This window comes from Pipistrellus kuhlii, unplaced genomic scaffold, assembly GCF_014108245.1.
Source record: "Pipistrellus kuhlii isolate mPipKuh1 unplaced genomic scaffold, mPipKuh1.p scaffold_m20_p_8, whole genome shotgun sequence".
NCBI classification, from domain to species: Eukaryota; Metazoa; Chordata; class Mammalia; order Chiroptera; family Vespertilionidae; genus Pipistrellus; species Pipistrellus kuhlii.
Genome location: NW_023425584.1, coordinates 28,894,363 through 28,910,093, shown reverse-complemented (window position 1 = coordinate 28,910,093; position 15,731 = coordinate 28,894,363). Strand labels below are relative to the sequence as shown.

The following is a 15,731-nucleotide window of genomic DNA, read 5'->3' as shown; positions in this document are numbered from 1 at the left end:
CAGGTGCAGCCAGTGTCATTGTGGGCTACCCTCTGGACACGGTCAAGGTACGATGGCCCTGCTCACCATTACCTCTCGGGAAGGGCCTGGAGTGAGTCTGCCCGCCGTGTCCGGTCCCGTCTCCAGCCCACGGCAGGCTCTCTGTGCTAGTTCATGGGGGTGTGGTGCCAGGAGGCCTGGTTTGGAATGGCTCTACCCTCAGTGCTTGGCAGTGATTTTGTTTTGATGAACGTCTTGTTTCTGCCTTTCAGTTCCCATGAACTGTGGGCGTGGGGGAAGGCACTGGTGAGTGTCCTATAAGCCCCTGGGAACCAAGGAACCAGGAAAGAATTCAGGTGTGACTTAGCCTCTGAGCCCCACATGTAAGGCTGGGTTCTAGGTGATTAGGAATGGCACTGAGCTGGGGACACTTCATGGGGCGTACCTGGGAAAGACCGGTGTGGCCATTTGGCTAACACACCAGGTTTCTGACAGCAGCTGCAGGGCTGAAGCCAGGACAGGGAGGTCGGCACGCAGCCCTCGGAGGCCTTGGGTGTCAGGGGAGGACTCTGGACCCGGGCTGGGAAGGGGAAGCCATTATAAGCTGAGGGAGCTCACGTGGTATGAGCACTCTGGAGCCAGCAGGGCCATCTGGCATGGGGTCACTCAGCCCCTAGGTCCACAGATGGAGAAGCTGGCTCAGAAAGGGAAGGGCTGGCCCCAGGCCACAGAGCAAGGAGTGAGATACTACAAAGAAGCACTTGTTAAAAAATATTTATTTCAGAGAGGAACAGAGAGAAACATTAATGAGAGAGAATCATTGATTAGCTGCCTCCTGCAAACTGCACCCTGGGGATCGAGCCTGCAACCCAGGCATGTGCCCTGACTGGGACTCGAACCAGGACCTCCTGGCTCATAGGTTGATGCTCAACCATTAGTAATGCCGGCCAGGCAGGAGCATATATATATATATATATATATATATATATATATATATATACAAAATCCAAGTTTTTATTTGTTCATTTCTTACATTTGAAGTACTCCTCAATGACATCCTGTGCCTGAGACTCTTTGCCGTAGTCCTTAACCACCACACAACTGCAGCCAACCGCTGTATGGGGTTTCCCTCTCTGTCGACTTTACAGAGGCCACCATTCCTCTAGTTTCTTGTCATCAATCTTAATTAGGGTGATTTGGTGATGTAACAGCCTCATCACAGCTGGATGCAAGTACACAAAGGTGGGCCTGGCGCTTGTCTAAGGCTCTGTCAGCTCCGCGAATTCTGCGCGTGTGGTGTTTCTCCTTTTTCCGCGTCCCGCACGGAAAAATGACAGGTTCCTGAGTGGAGGAGCTGGGGATGAAGAAATTAGAGAAAGAAAGAGACAAGAGGCAGAAATAGATTCATAAAGCTGGGCGCTAGGTGGGCGCCATCTCTCTAATTGAGAGACAGTCACACTCACCACAGACAACACAGCATATTTATTGGCTTCCAAAGGGGAGTTGAAGGTTAAAAGGAGTTTCGGGTGTGCCCAGATCCTATTCATCAAGATCTGGGTAAGCTCCTCATTTTTTTGGTACAAGATTTAGCATATCAAGATCTGGGTAAGTCAAGGTTCTATTTGTTCCTCATTCCAAGCATATGGATAAAGATAAGAAATCAGTACAGATAACAGGATTCTGCCAGTGTCCTCGGGCTCAGCTGATAAGCATTAAAAGAATGAGTGCCTGGTTCCCTATGTGTGCCAGGCCTTCGTGGGTGGATGAGGGCGGTCTTTAGTACCTCTTGCAGAGCAGTATTAATGTCCATCACCCCTCCAGCAGCCATGCCTGCCTCTGCCATGCCGGTAGGTTATGGGCAGAGCAGAATCTTGAACGCACCCAAGCCTCTGCCTCAGTGTACTCCGTGGTGGCAGGGAAAGAGGAAGAGCATTGTTTGACTCCACTCCCACCCCTACCACCTGTTCCTGGTGGTGAGCAGGACCCAGAGGGAGCGTGGCCACTAACAGTGACATCCAGAGCCAAATGCAAAGCTCTGCTTGGGTCACACACACAGAGGAGCCTCGCAGGTCCTTCTCACAGGGCAGCTGCCCCCTGCATCCCCCCCCCTCCCTGTGTGGCAGTGGCCCCCTCCTAGGTCAGGGCCCCGGCTTGCTACCCCTCTTTCTTTTTTTTTTCTTTTTTAAAATATATTTTATTGATTTTACACAGAGAGGAATTGAGAAGGACAGAGAGTTAGAAACGTCGATAAGGAGAGAAACACCGACCAGCTGCCTCTTGCACACCCCCCACTGGGAATGTGCCCACAACCAAGGTACATGCCCCTGACTGGAATCGAACCCGGGACCCTTCAGTCCGCAGGCCAACGCTCTATCCACTGAGCCAAACCGGTCCCGGCTACCCCCCTTTCTTAAAAAAAAAAAAAAAAAAAATCTTATTAATTTTTTACAGAGAGGAAGAGAGGGGATAGAGAGTCAGAAACATTGATGAGAGAGAAACATTGATCAGCTGCCTCCTGCACACCCTACTGGAGATGTGCTCACAACCAAGGTACATGCCCCCAACCGGAATCGAACCTGAGACCTTTCAGTCCGCAGGCCAACACTCTATTTACTGAGCCAAACTGGTTCCAGCCTGCTCCCCTTTTGATGGGAGGTTAATCTACTTGTCTTAAGTCGTGGAAGATATTTCTTGGCTCCTCGTGTTCCTTATATGGGCTCTGCCTTTTGCTCACACATCAACCACTTTGTGTGGGCGCCGTGGGGATGGCAAGGCTTTGGTGTTGGACCAAGCTAGTGCAGGCCCTGCCCTGTGGGCCTTCCAGCCACACTCCTAATGCAGGTGCGCTCTGCATCTCCTGGGAGAGTGTCCTTCCCTTGCCCCGGGCTGGCCAGGGGCAGGTGGGCCTTGTTGGAGCCTCCATCCCCCCTTGCATAGGCATGTCTGGCACATGTCACCTAAAAAGACTGGAGCTTTTCTCCTCTCTTCACTCTGTCCCCTGAGCATCTGAGGGGGAAGAGAGGGACCCTTTCTGATTCATAAAAGCCAGTCTCTGCTCAGCCTGAGAACCTCCCCGCTGGGTGCCACCTGGTGATGCCAGCTTACTGGCCAGCGTCTGGGTCCAGTCCGGGGGGAGAGGGGGTGTCGCAGGGCCATTTCACCCCAGAACATGCTCCTCCTTTTCTCTGGCTGACATTTTCTCTAGATTCCCTTCCACTGACAAAGGTCTGGGCAGAGCTTCAGAGTCAGAATAGCCTGAGTGCAGTCCAGCCTCCCCACCTCCTCTCCTGGGACCAGGGCACAGCACGTAACCTCCCTGAGCTTTGGTGTCCTCATCTGTGAAATGGGCAGAAAGCACAGAGGGTAGAGCAGTGAGTGGGCCGTAGGCTGGCCCACGGGAGAGCCAAGCTAGGAGACTTACCTGGGTGCTGAGTTGGTCAAAGTCTCCTTGCCCCGCCTGCAGCTTCCTTGTCACCGCTGTTTGAGAACAGTGGGGCTGAGGTCAGGATGGCTCCTGGCACAGCGGGTACATTTACTGTTTATGCTGATGCAGTGTGTACCAGGGCAAGGGAACCTGCAACCGAGGTACATGCCCTTGACCAGCAATTGAACCTGAGACCCTTCAGTCTGAGGGCTGATGTTCTAACTACTGAGCAAAACCGGCCAGGGCAGGAAGTATTGTAATGGGGAATTATAGGTCACACCTCTTAAAAGAAGTAGAACCCTCTGAGACTAGGAGAGGGGGCACCCTGGGCACTTTCATGAGCTTATTTGGACCCTCTGTGCCCTCATGAAGCCCCTGGCATCACGACCAGCCCCATTCAAGGACACCAGGCCTTCCACAGTGCCCAGGGGCCCGGAGCGAGGGCCCACTTGGCTCCAGGTCAAGAGGGCAGTAGGAGTGGCCCTGCCCCAGAGGGGCATGCAAACAAAACCCTAAGTGAACAGGCAAACAGATGACACCATGGCAACATTGAAGCTCAGACCAAAAAGAGGAGCAGCTGCTGGAGAAAGAGCCTTTCGGGGAAGAACAGAGGTGGAAAGTTCTGGAGGCGGAAAGAACCGATGCTCCAGGGAAGTGATGTACACAGAGGGACGGAGGCAAGGGATGGAGGCAATAGCAGGGTGGGATGCGAGGCAGGTTTGAGCGCTCACCCAGGCTTGCTGGGTGCTGGCTAACCACATGGAACCCATTCTAAGTTGACAGGAGGCCCCTGGACAGCCATAGCAGCAGTGATACAATCCATGAGACCGTCAGAGATCAGTCTGACTGTGTCAGGAGGGGGGTGGGGAAGCAGGGGCCATGGCGGGACCAGGCATCACTCTGGGGAGAGAGGAAGGGCTCTGGAGGTGAGAAGAGCTGGTCACTCCCCGGGTATATTGGGAGGGCAGAGTGACAGAACCGCAGCACCAGTTAGCTTTTTGTATCCGAGGTAGGGGTCAGGTGTCCCCCAACGAGCATCGTGTTTGCTCAATAAACTGACCTTTGTTCTTCCCCTGGACCAGGAGAAGGTCTGCATGGGACACCCAGAGGAGGAGGGGGCCAGCCTGTCCAGGACCAAGCCCAGACCTCCCTCCTGCCAGGGTCACGGTGGGCAGGGCCTTCCTGCCGGGGGCCCCAGTGCTGGACGCTCAGCATCTCTCCCTGGCCTCACCCCCTTGCCTCTCTCTGCAGACTCGCCTGCAGGCCGGCGTGGGCTATGGGAACACCTTCAGCTGCATCCGCATGGTGTACAAGAAGGAGAGCGTAAGTGCCCCTTGGGCAGGCGGTGCCTCCCTCGGAATGGGGTGAAGCCCACCCAGGCCCGACACACGCTCTGTCAACAGGACTTCACGTTGGGCGGAGGAAGCCCGTCTGTTCCCACTCATCACAGTTCGCTCAGTTTTCCCAGATCAGCTCACCCCACCCAACCCTGCCACCTGGTGTGAGGCTGTGGGAGACAAAACCTGGTTTTGTGTGGCCGCCTTGGAGAAATTCACCCCGGTGTGGAAAATTCCTGCAAGAAACAGGGTGACTTGTCAGGTTTTCGAAACCGAGTGAGTTGCTGGTACCATGTGCTCACAGGCTTCCTTTCCTCCAGCCGGAGCCGGTGTCCCGCCATCACACGCCAGCCACTGGCGTGAACCGCAGCTCGAGGCCTTTCTCCCTGTCTTTGCAAAGGGGAAAGCTTGAATAATGTTTTACAGAAGATGCGTCAGGTGCCCTTTTTGAGAATTATTGGATGCGTTAGGGAGGGTATCAAAGGCCTCTTTGGGGGAATTTAAAATAAACTTTAAAATTTAGGGTGACATGACCTGTTGATTTAAAGCAACGGCCAGGTATTAACCCCAGAGGTCAAGTCCCGGGCTTGTCTTGGAGTCACCAGAAACGTGGCCCCGTGGTTGACCAGTGTCCACATGGGACGTGCCCTGGAGCTGGGGGGCCTCCGCCCGCTCCTGGAGCCTTTCCTCAGACACGCTTGGTCTGAGGAGAGGCGCCAGGTGCGGGCGGAGGCCCACCTACCCACTAGGCCAGATTTCTGTGTCAGGGTGTTCTATCTCCCTGATCGGCTGCTCTAGAACTGGATGGGTCCTACCAGCCTGGTACTAGCTGTTCCAGGGCAATGCGCAATCCCGGGAAGCGGTTGTTGATTCTCCCAGTTGGCACACGTCTCCCACGTGTCTGCCAGCGGTGTCCGCTCCAGGGTTTCTGTGGGGACATGGCTGTTCCTCTGAGACACAGCAGCTCGGGGCTCAGCAATGCCCGAGGGGACCTGAGGAAGAGGGGAAGCAGGTGTGTGTGTGTGTGTGTGTGTGTGTGTGTGTGTTGCACATGTGAACAAACATGCATGTGTGGGGTGTCTTATCTCTGGCACATAGGGTGCAGGCACGCGTTTGGGATTAGCTGGTCTGCCTGTGGCTCGGGTTTGTGCAACGGCTGCCAGGATTTTCGCTTTGGGTGTGGGGTGGGGCTCGGATGCGGCCTGACTCCTCTCAGGCCGTAGGATTTCCGGTGTCCGAGGAGCAGCCATGCTGTTCTCCGAGTTCACAGTCTGAAGTACCTCTCCGCAGCCCCAGTATCCTGCCTATGGGTTTTCCTGGGGCTCTCTCCTTGAGCTGCTCTTCTGAGACACCCCTGCTCAGGGGCACCCCAATGCAGGCTGGCCCGGTGTCCCTGGGGGCTGTGGGACCTCTTCTTAGCCCCTCCCCACAGCTTTGCACATTATGGTTTAATTTGTCCATCCAGATTCACCCCTCCCCACTCCGCCCCCTGAATTCAGTGAAGCTTTCCTTCTTATTGTTGGCCCCAGGGCCTGGCACGCGCGTGGCAAGTGCCCGGAGAATGTTTTTTGTGGGAGTGGCAGATGAGGAGGGTGTGTGTGATGCTTGGCAAGCCCACTTACCCATTAGTGCTCCACAGACCCCCTCGGACACAGCCCAAGACGACTGCCACTTCCTTCCTGTCACCTCAGCATCCAGGGGCAAATACTGGGTACAGGCCCAGGACACACCCTCTGTCAACAAGACTTCACGCAGAAGCCCGTTTCTCCTCAGGGCAGGAATGTCCTCACCGCCCATCTCCTTTCACATCAGCATCCGCCTGTGTCCTCTTCACTGGCACCTGGCTTTCTGTCTCCCCACCAGCCTGCAGGCTGCGTGCGGGAGGGCAGGTCTGTGCCCGGGACACTGGGGAGCTTGGCACCCCGCTGCGGTTCTCACGCTTCCTCTCCCCACAGGTGTTCGGCTTCTTCAAGGGCATGTCCTTCCCCCTGGCCAGCATCGCCGTGTACAACTCGGTGGTGTTCGGGGTCTTCAGTAACACGCAGAGGTTCCTCAGCCAGCACCACAGCAGGGAGCCAGAGGCCGGCCCTCCCCGCAACCTGTCAGACCTGATCCTGGCCAGCATGGTGGCCGGCGTGGTGTCTGTCGGACTGGGCACACCCGTGGACCTCATCAAGATCCGCTTGCAGATGCAAACACAGCCGTTTCGGGAAAGTAAGAGGCCCGGGTGTCTGGGAGGGGCCTCATGTGCCTGATTTGGGGTGCGGGGATAACACCCTTTCTACTGAGTGGGGCGTCTACCTGGTCATGTCATCATCCGTAATTATTATTCCTTTGCCTAGAGTAGAAACTCCTGTGGTTACGTATTTACCACATGCTGGGCACTGCGGAGAGCTCTGCTTGTGTTCTCTTAATTCGTCTGTCTTTGAGGCAGGTGCTGTTACCCTTTCCATTTACAGAGGAGAAAACCGAGGCTCCCAGAGGGCAAGGCACTAATTCAGACACACGCCTACTCTCTGAGTGAGGACCAGCTAGGCAATTTGCAGCGCCAGGTGAAAAAGGAAACTGTGGGATCCTTGCTCAAAATCATTAAGAATTGGAAAAGGGTAACAGCAGAGCAGTAAGCCAGGCATGGGCATAGGTCTCCAAGCCATGCCTGCCCACATACCTGGGAGCACGGCCGGGGGTCTTGCACCTGGACAGGCCCTCTGCACTCCACTCTGCTGTCAGAAAGGCAGCAGCTGAAGCACGTGCATCAGATTGCACACGTGGAGGCTGTAGGGAGTGGTGGCTCCACTTCCTATCCGAGGGGTGGCTAGATCCTGCTCCTGCGGACCGTTGCCACGGGCCCAGGATCTTTTGGTTTTTAAGAGAAAGCAGAAAGCTAGATTTATCTGGGGTCTTCCAACTGAAAGTTATTAGATAATTCAATTAAAAACAAAGCCAAACACAACTTGACCCCGCACAGCCCCAAGCACAGTGCAGGCGGTTGCTGGCTGCAGGTTGTGGTTGCTGCTCTGGGTCAGGCCCACTCTGCGTGGTGGCTGGGCTGAGATGGGCGTTTCCAGCAGCCTTGAACAGGGGATTGCTCATGGCTTGTGGCATTACCCCTGAATTGCCTGTGCACTTCCTGGGTGGTGACACTGAGCCATGGGAGACTACGCCCATGTGCCAAAGCCAAGTGCAGCTCAGGTCATCTGCTTGGCGGATTTGCAAATATAAAACCAATGGTTCAACTGAGGCCTGAGTGCCCATTGGTGGTGACCAGAGGCTGCAAATGCAGACCGTGGACTATAGAGGGAGAAGAGGCCCATCCTCCCAGATGCCATCCCTGGGTTATTTTTCTAAATTATATTTTAATTGATTTCAGAGAGGAAGGGAGAGGGAGAGAGAAAGAGAGAGAGAAATAGAAACATCAATGATGAGAGAGAATCATTGATTGGCTGCCTCCTGCACACCCCCTCCTGGGGACAGAGCTGCAGCCCAGGCATGTGCCCTGACCAGAAACTGAACCGTGACCTCCTGGTTCACAGGCTGACGCTCAACCACTGAGCCACACCAGCTGGATTACAATAACTGTTAATGCACATTTCCTTTTCCTTTTCTATATACCTAGATTAAGTATCTTAGGAGATCATACTCATATTGTCTAGATAGTTTCACATTCTGTTTTTAGCTCAACATTATAACAGATACTTTTGTTATTAAAATAGCATATAAATTATTTTGAAATAGAGGAATAATATTTTTAAAGGATGTGCAATATTCCTTCAAATAGATATGCACACACACACACACACACACACACACACACACACTGAGAAGAATGATGCTGTGGTCATAATTTAGTTTTTGGGATTTAGACTACCTGCCTCTAATCCTCTACCGTGTCAAGAAACTTTGGACGCCTCACCTAACATGGCCAAGCCTCAGGTTACTCATTTGCAAAGCAGGCATAAAAGCAGCTATTTTGCACCTGGGATGGAATGAGATAATGTTATACACAAAGATCCTAACACACTGAAAAAATCTGCTAGCTACGATTTAGTAAACATTGCTTAACGGCCATTCTAGTGACGAACATTTAGGTTGTTTACAGTTTTTCCTCTTCTAACAATAGTGATGTCATCAGCAAACTTTTCCACGAAGAATTGCCTTTATTTAGGATTACTTCCCTAAATGTGGGGGCTCTTTGATTCCTGAGAAGGTCAAAGGCTATGGTCCTTTTTAAGTTCCGTGGTCCATGTGAAACTGGTACACAGAAGGGCTTTGCCAGCTTACATTAGAGTTGCTGGAGGTCAGAGAGAGTTTCCATTGGCCCCGCCTGCCATTGCGTCCAGAACAGCAGTACCCTCCTAAACTCTTCCTCCTGGGCCTCTGCCACTTGGCAAACAAGGAAGAGCTGGCCTGAGTTCAGTCGGACGTGGCCTTGACAGCAGGCACCTGTAAAGGGTCCCTCCCTTTTAGAGTCATCATTACCCTTTGCACAGGCATGAGCCTGGAGGCCGTGGTCAACAGCACTCACCCCTCCCCCATCTGGTCTGTGTTTTCAGTAAGAGCCTAATCAATATGCAGACCAGAAAGCTCTCCATATCACCAGAGGGCAGAGTTTGGGGGGTTGGAGGAGGCCTGGGCATTAACTCTGTGCGGACCATCCTGGTGACTTCCCTGGGTCCAGCAGGAGGCACGGGACACACCACCACGCCTGTTTGAGTTCACTCTGACTCCTTCATTCACAAGCATTTCCAGATCACTGCTCTGAGCCAAACACAGCAGGTACATCAGAGCCCTCAGGCCACTGCCCCTTTGTGAGCGCACAGTCTGGTGGAAAGTCAGATGTACAGAATGAGCAGGGCCCGTCGAAGGCTCGAGTCTAGAACCTTGGAGCCTGGCGCTGTGGATCAGGAGGCTCCGGAGAGGAAGTGGCTGTTGACCGGGTCTTTGAATACTGGCTGGGATTTAGAGATGGGGTATGGACATGGAGAGGCGTTTCAGCCTGAGGCACAGGTAGGAAAAGAGTCGGTGGCAGCAAAGGCAGGCACGAGGCGGGTCGTGGGCACCTTGGTTAGTGCAGATGTGCAGTGCAGGGAGGGGAAAATGTGGGTGAGTTGTGGACAGGTGTGGCTTTCTTAGCTGAGGATGGGCTCAGGTGCGGGGCAGCAGGCATCGATGATGTAGAACCAGCAGGCCATGCAGGAGAGAAGGAATTGTCAAAAATGGCCCGGATTTCAAAGTTGGGTGACTATTGAGTGGAACCTCCCGCATTGGGAATTAAATGGCAAATGACGTGTGTGAGACAGTGCTTGGCATGGAGGAGGTGATCAATACGTGCTTATCGCCGCTGCTTGGGAACTGGCTGCAGGCAGGCTTGAGGGAGGGCGTGATGGGTTTGGCTTGGCTCCCGTGTGAGGTGCCCGTGGGACCGCAGCTGGCATGTCAGACATAGAAGTGACAGGCGCAGTCATGACATCAGGTACCAATGTCAAGGCGAGCTGCAAAAAAAGCAGAGGGTGGACATCCATGAGAAAATAGTAAAAAAATAAAATAAAAGAGATTAGGAAGGAGCAGAGAGCTATAAGGACACTCACAGCCAGAGTTAACAATTCTTGAGCCCATACAATGTGCATCATTGCACTAACACACCTACAGTGATTAAATCATCACAGCCGTGAATAGGCACTGTCATTCTCTTTATTTACAGGCGGGGAAACTGAGGCTCAGGTAAGGTGGCCTGCCTGCTCACTCAGTTGTTTCAGGTGGGACAGGGCACTGCCCCGGCCATCCAGCTCCGCAGCAGGGGAAGCAGAGGCCCCAGAGACTCCTGCCCGCCGTGCCGGGCAGCAGAGGGAAGGGAGGATTGCTGGGGTAGGGGTGACGCTGGGCACAGAGACCAAGGGGTGGAGAAGGAGGAAGGCTTTCTTTCCAAGTTGGGAGAGCAAAGGAAAGAGACATCTCAGAGAGAACTCTGAGGGCAAGGGGAAGGAGGGGAAGGTACTCGCCTCTACCATGTTCGAGGTAATGTGCACAGAACAAAGTGGGCAGCGTGTGGCCAGGACTGGAGGAGGAAAGGGTCCTGGTCTCCGGGTGTGTCAGAGGAGACCAGCTGGGCTGCGGAGTCAGAGCAGAGAGGCCGGTGCGGTGGGGAATCTGCATGAGGTCGCCCACTGCACCCCAGACCACAAAGCCTGTTTGAGCCCAGGAATGTGCATGCTGACCACTGGGGTGAAAGCACTTCTCCCATTTCCCCAAGTCTTCAGCAGCGTCTGTCTGGGAAGATCACCAGCTGTGCTTCAGAGCCCTCCATACATCAGTTGGTCTCTTTGGCCGCGTAGTTTTATTGCTACTGTAAAGACGTGTGGCTGCCAAGAAAAAGAGGCTGGCCTTGGGAGGAGCAGCCTCTGATACCTTGGGTTTCCCAATACTTGGCTAGTGCAGGGCAGGACTTACTGCAGCTAACTCTCCTGAAGGGAAGCCTGTGTGGGACGGCAGGGACCCTTGGAGCACGACAAGGGGCACAAAAAGTGGGGACAAGCCAGGACCATACAGCCTAGGCCGCCTCCTCACGCAGGCTCTGGCTGCTACTAGGAAGTGAGGGCGGGAGCAATGGCAGCCCAGGAGTGGATGGAGGGGGATTGTGGACAGGCCATGACTTTAGCCACGTCACTGCAGAGGAGGCCTTGAATTCTGGTCAGCTTGATTGAGTCTTTTTCACACTTGTGGCCCCACAAAGCTACCAGAGATTAACAAAGGTGCTCGCCACAGAACACACCATTGTGAAGTAACGTGTGCTGGTGACACACCTATTTGTTCTTTGAATCAATTGACAAGAGCCAGTATTGTCCTGATTTCTGGACTTCACATTAGTGTTGGTAGTTCTTGGCCCTGTGTGGGGATTCACAACCTCTCCTGGCAGCCTTGGCAACAGGCCACAGCTGCCTCAGGTTGGCAGGTCCAGCACTTCCGGAATCCGGGGTCACAGCAGGACAGGGTCATAAAATTAGGAATGATAGCTATTTGCCTAGAGGAAAGAACATTTGCACAACATGCGTTTTAGTAAAGTACCTTTGCCAGCATTTGCCCTTAGTTTTCACAAAAACCAAATGAAGTGGACAGGCCACTTATTCTTCCTCTGTTATAGATGCTGTGTGGATGAGTTCTTTGCACCAGGTTGTACAGTGAATGGCACCGAGTCACAAAGCAAATCCCGAGGCTCCTAACTCAGGGTTCTTTCCACCAAACTGTCTACATACTGTGGACCCTTCAGAGCATGGGGAAACTGCTGGACTCTTTGGAAACAGGAACTGGGCAAGAGTTTGCCAGTTGGTAACATCCTGGGGAAGTGAACGAGGGCTTACACAGCCTGCTCCAGCCTCGACCACGGTGGTAACGCCCAGCCTGGCTCCTGGAGGAGGCGCAACCACATTACTGGGTACCTCCAAGCATCTGAGACTTCTCAGTTGCTGGGACCGTGATTTGGATCTTCCTTCCTTCCTTCCTTCCTTCCTTCCTTCCTTCCTTCCTTCCTTCCTTCCTTCCTTCCTTCTTTCCTTCCTTTCCTCCTTCCTTGCTTTTTATTGTTGAGGGTATTACAGATGTCTCCATTCCCTGCCCCCGTAACCCTCCTCTGCCATCTCCCAACTCGTCCCACCCCAGGCCTTCACTGCACTATTGTCTGTGTCCGTGGGTAAAAAGCATATGTGCTTGTAAGTTCTTTGGTTAATCTTTTCCTGTCCCCCTCCCCTTCCCTCTAAGATCTGTCAGTCTGTTGCATGATTCCATGTCTCTTAGTTTCTTTTCTTCATTAGATTCCACATATGAGTGAGATCATGTGATATTTTCTTTCTCTGACTGGCCTATTTCACTTAGCATAATACTCTCCAAGTCCATCCAGCTGTCACAAAGAATCGGAGATCGTTCTTTCTTACAACTGCATAATATTATAGTATTTCATGGTATAAATGTACCACATTTTCTTTTCCTTAATCCTTACTTAAGAATATTTTTTCCATTGATTTTTAGAGAGAGAGAGTGGAAGGGAGGGAGGGAAGAGAGAGAGAGAGAGATTAAAGTAAGAGAGAGACATTGACCGGTTGTCTCCCCAACACACCCAACCAGAGCTAGGGAATGAACCTGCAACCCAGGTACATGCCCTTGACTGGGAATTGAACACAGTAGGTGCCCGGACCAATCTCTACCACTGAGCCACACTAGCCAGGACTACACTACAGTGTTTGTAACCCTCTCATCTACTGATGGGACTTGAGCTGTTTCCAGCTTTTAGCTGTCGTAAATAATGCTGCTATGAACATAGCGGTGCATATATTCTTTCTGATTGGTGTTTTGGGATTCTTAGGATATATTCCCAGAAGTGGAAGCACTTGGTCAAATGGAAGTTCTATTTTTAATTTTTTTAGAAATATCTATACTGTTTTCCACAGTGGCTGCACTGGTCTGCATTTCAACCAGCAATGTACTAGGTTCCCTTTTCCTCATATCCATGCCAACATTTGTTGATTTATTGATGATAGCTATTCCAGCAGGGCTGAGATGGTACTTCATTATTGTTGTAATTTATGTCTCTTTGATGATTAGTGATGTTGAGCACTTTTTCATATGTCTTTTGTGTGTCCTCTTTGGAGAAGTGTCTGTTCAGGTCTTCTGGCCATTATTTAATTGGATTATTTGTTTTCTTTTGGTTGAGTTGTAAGAGTTCCATATATAATTTGGAAATTAACCCCTTATTAGATGTATCATTGACATATATGTTCTCCCATACAATGGGCTGCCTTTTCATTTTGAGGATGTATTCTTTAGCTGTACAGAAGCTTGTTAGTTTGATGTAGTCTCATTTGTTTATTTTTTTCTTTTGTTTCTTTTGCCCTAGGAGATGTATTGGCAAAAATTCTACTATGAGAGATATCTGAGATTTTACTGCCTATATTGTCTTCTGGGATTTTTATTGTTTTGTGACTTATATTTAAGTCTTTTAACCTTTTTTTGTTGTTTATTCTTGTTTATTGTGTAAGTTGGTGATCTAGTTTCATCTTTATGCGTGTACCTGTCCAATTTTCCCAACACTATTTATTGAAGTCACTGTCTTTACTCCATTGTATGCACTTGCCTCCTTTGTCAAATATGAATTGACCATATTGATATGGATCAAGTCCTGGGTTCTCTATTCTGTTCCATTGATCTTTATGCCTCTTGTGCCAGTACCAGGCTGTTTGGTTACAATGACTTTGTAGTATAGTTTCATAGTTGTTATTATGATCCCTTTAAACTTGGTCCTCTTTCTCAAGATTTCTGTGGTTATTCAAAATTTTTTACGGTGCCATATAGATTTTTGGAATATTTGTTCTAGATCTGTGAAGTATGCTAATGGTATTTTAATTGGGATTGCATTGAATTTATAGATGGACTTGGATAGTGTGGACATTTTAATGATGTGAATTCTTCCAACCCATGAACATGATATATGCGTCCACTTGTTTGTATCTTTATTTCTTTTTCAATGTCCTATAGTTTCCTGAATACAGGCCTTTTACCTCCTGGTTAAATTTATTTCTAGGTATCTTATCTTTTTTAACACATTTTTGTTGTTGTTGATTTTAGAGAGAAATGGAGTGGCTAACTGTTTTATATGCTGACTTTGGGCCTCCCAAGAAGTACTTTTCTGCCAATCAATGTCTGATGGCATCCAACTTTAGCTCTTGCTGTCCTGTTTGAAGCTTTAAGCCATCCACAGCCAGGTTCTTGGGATTGCGCTGTAACTTTCTTTAAGTTCATAAAGCCTCTGGCAAAAGGACCAGATAGGGCCAGGCTTGGATGAATGCCAAGACAGGAGATGGGAGATGAACATTTGGGAGGCCCTGGTACTGAGATCTGCCCAATCAAATACTCAGTTGTTCATTGAATGGATGTTGAAGCACATATTTGGGGCACAGTGTCAGGTACAAGGTTACAGTGCCCCGGAACACACCACAGTGTGTGATTCCTGCCATCTGGAAATTAACCAATGGGAAGAAATACCAGTTAGAGCAGTGATTGGCAAACTGCACTTCATGAGCCACATGTGATTCTTTGGTCCCTTGAGTTTTTAGCAAAGGCCAGCTTAGGAATACCCTAATTAAGTTAATAACAATGTACCTACCTATATAGCTTAAGTTAAAAAAAAAAAATTGACTCTCAAAAGGAATTTCAATCATTGTACTGTTGATATTTGGCTCTGTTGACTAATGAGTTTGCCGACCACTAAGAGCAAAAGAGCAGCGATCAGGACAAACCATAATATGGATACAGCCTCTGGCATGGGCTGGTGGCTCCCAGTTTCTTCTGAGTCCCTTTTTATATGTAAAATGGGGTCCAATCCATAGAGCAGCAACCATCCTTTCAGTGTTCATGGGTGAATAAAACACATATGACATGAAGCTATTGTGGGTTAGATTACTATCTAATAAAAGAGTAATGTGCAAATTGACTGTTATTCCAACACAAATATGGCCGCCCCCATTTGGTCAAAGATGGCTGCCCCCATGTAGACACAAGATGGTTGCCATAAGATGGCCTGCAGGGGAGGGCAGTTGTCGGTGATCAGGCCAGCAGGGAAGGGCAGTTAGGGGTGACCCAGCTGGCAGAGGAGGACAGTTGGGGAGACCAGGCCAGCAGAGGAGGGCAGTTGGGAGGGACCAGGCCTGCAAGGGAGGACAGTTGGGAGGGACCTGGCCTGCAAGGGAGGACAGTTGGGGGGAACCCAGACCAGCAGGGGAGGGCAGTTAGGGGTGACCAGGCTGGCAGAGAAGCAGTTAGGTGTCAGTCAGGCTGGCAAGGGAGTGGTTAGGGGGTGATCAGGCTGGCAGGCAGAAATGTTCAGGGGCAATAAGGCAGGCAGGCAGGCAGGAGAGCTGTTGGGAGCCAGCAGTCCTGGATTGTAAGAGGGATGTCTGACTGCCTATTTAGGCCCGATTCCACTGGATTGGGCCTAAATGGGCAGC

General features: G+C 51.0%; 1 protein-coding gene and 1 pseudogene across 2 annotated transcripts in view; one reads left to right on the top strand and one right to left on the bottom strand.

The window, feature by feature from the left end:
• The window catches only part of SLC25A48 (solute carrier family 25 member 48), a 41,456-nt gene that overhangs the window by 6,634 nt on the left and 19,091 nt on the right, over positions 1–15,731 (top strand). The window contains exons 2-4 of one of the 2 annotated variants that reach the window (XM_036423961.2): positions 4–47; positions 4,655–4,726; positions 6,696–6,954. In XM_036423961.2, the coding sequence (XP_036279854.1) occupies positions 4–47; positions 4,655–4,726; positions 6,696–6,954 (375 nt within the window). The remainder of the gene's footprint in view (positions 1–3; positions 48–4,654; positions 4,727–6,695; positions 6,955–15,731) is intronic. The other variant, XM_036423962.2, reaches the window with a different exon arrangement.
• On the bottom strand, positions 981–1,980 carry LOC118711051 (annotated as a pseudogene).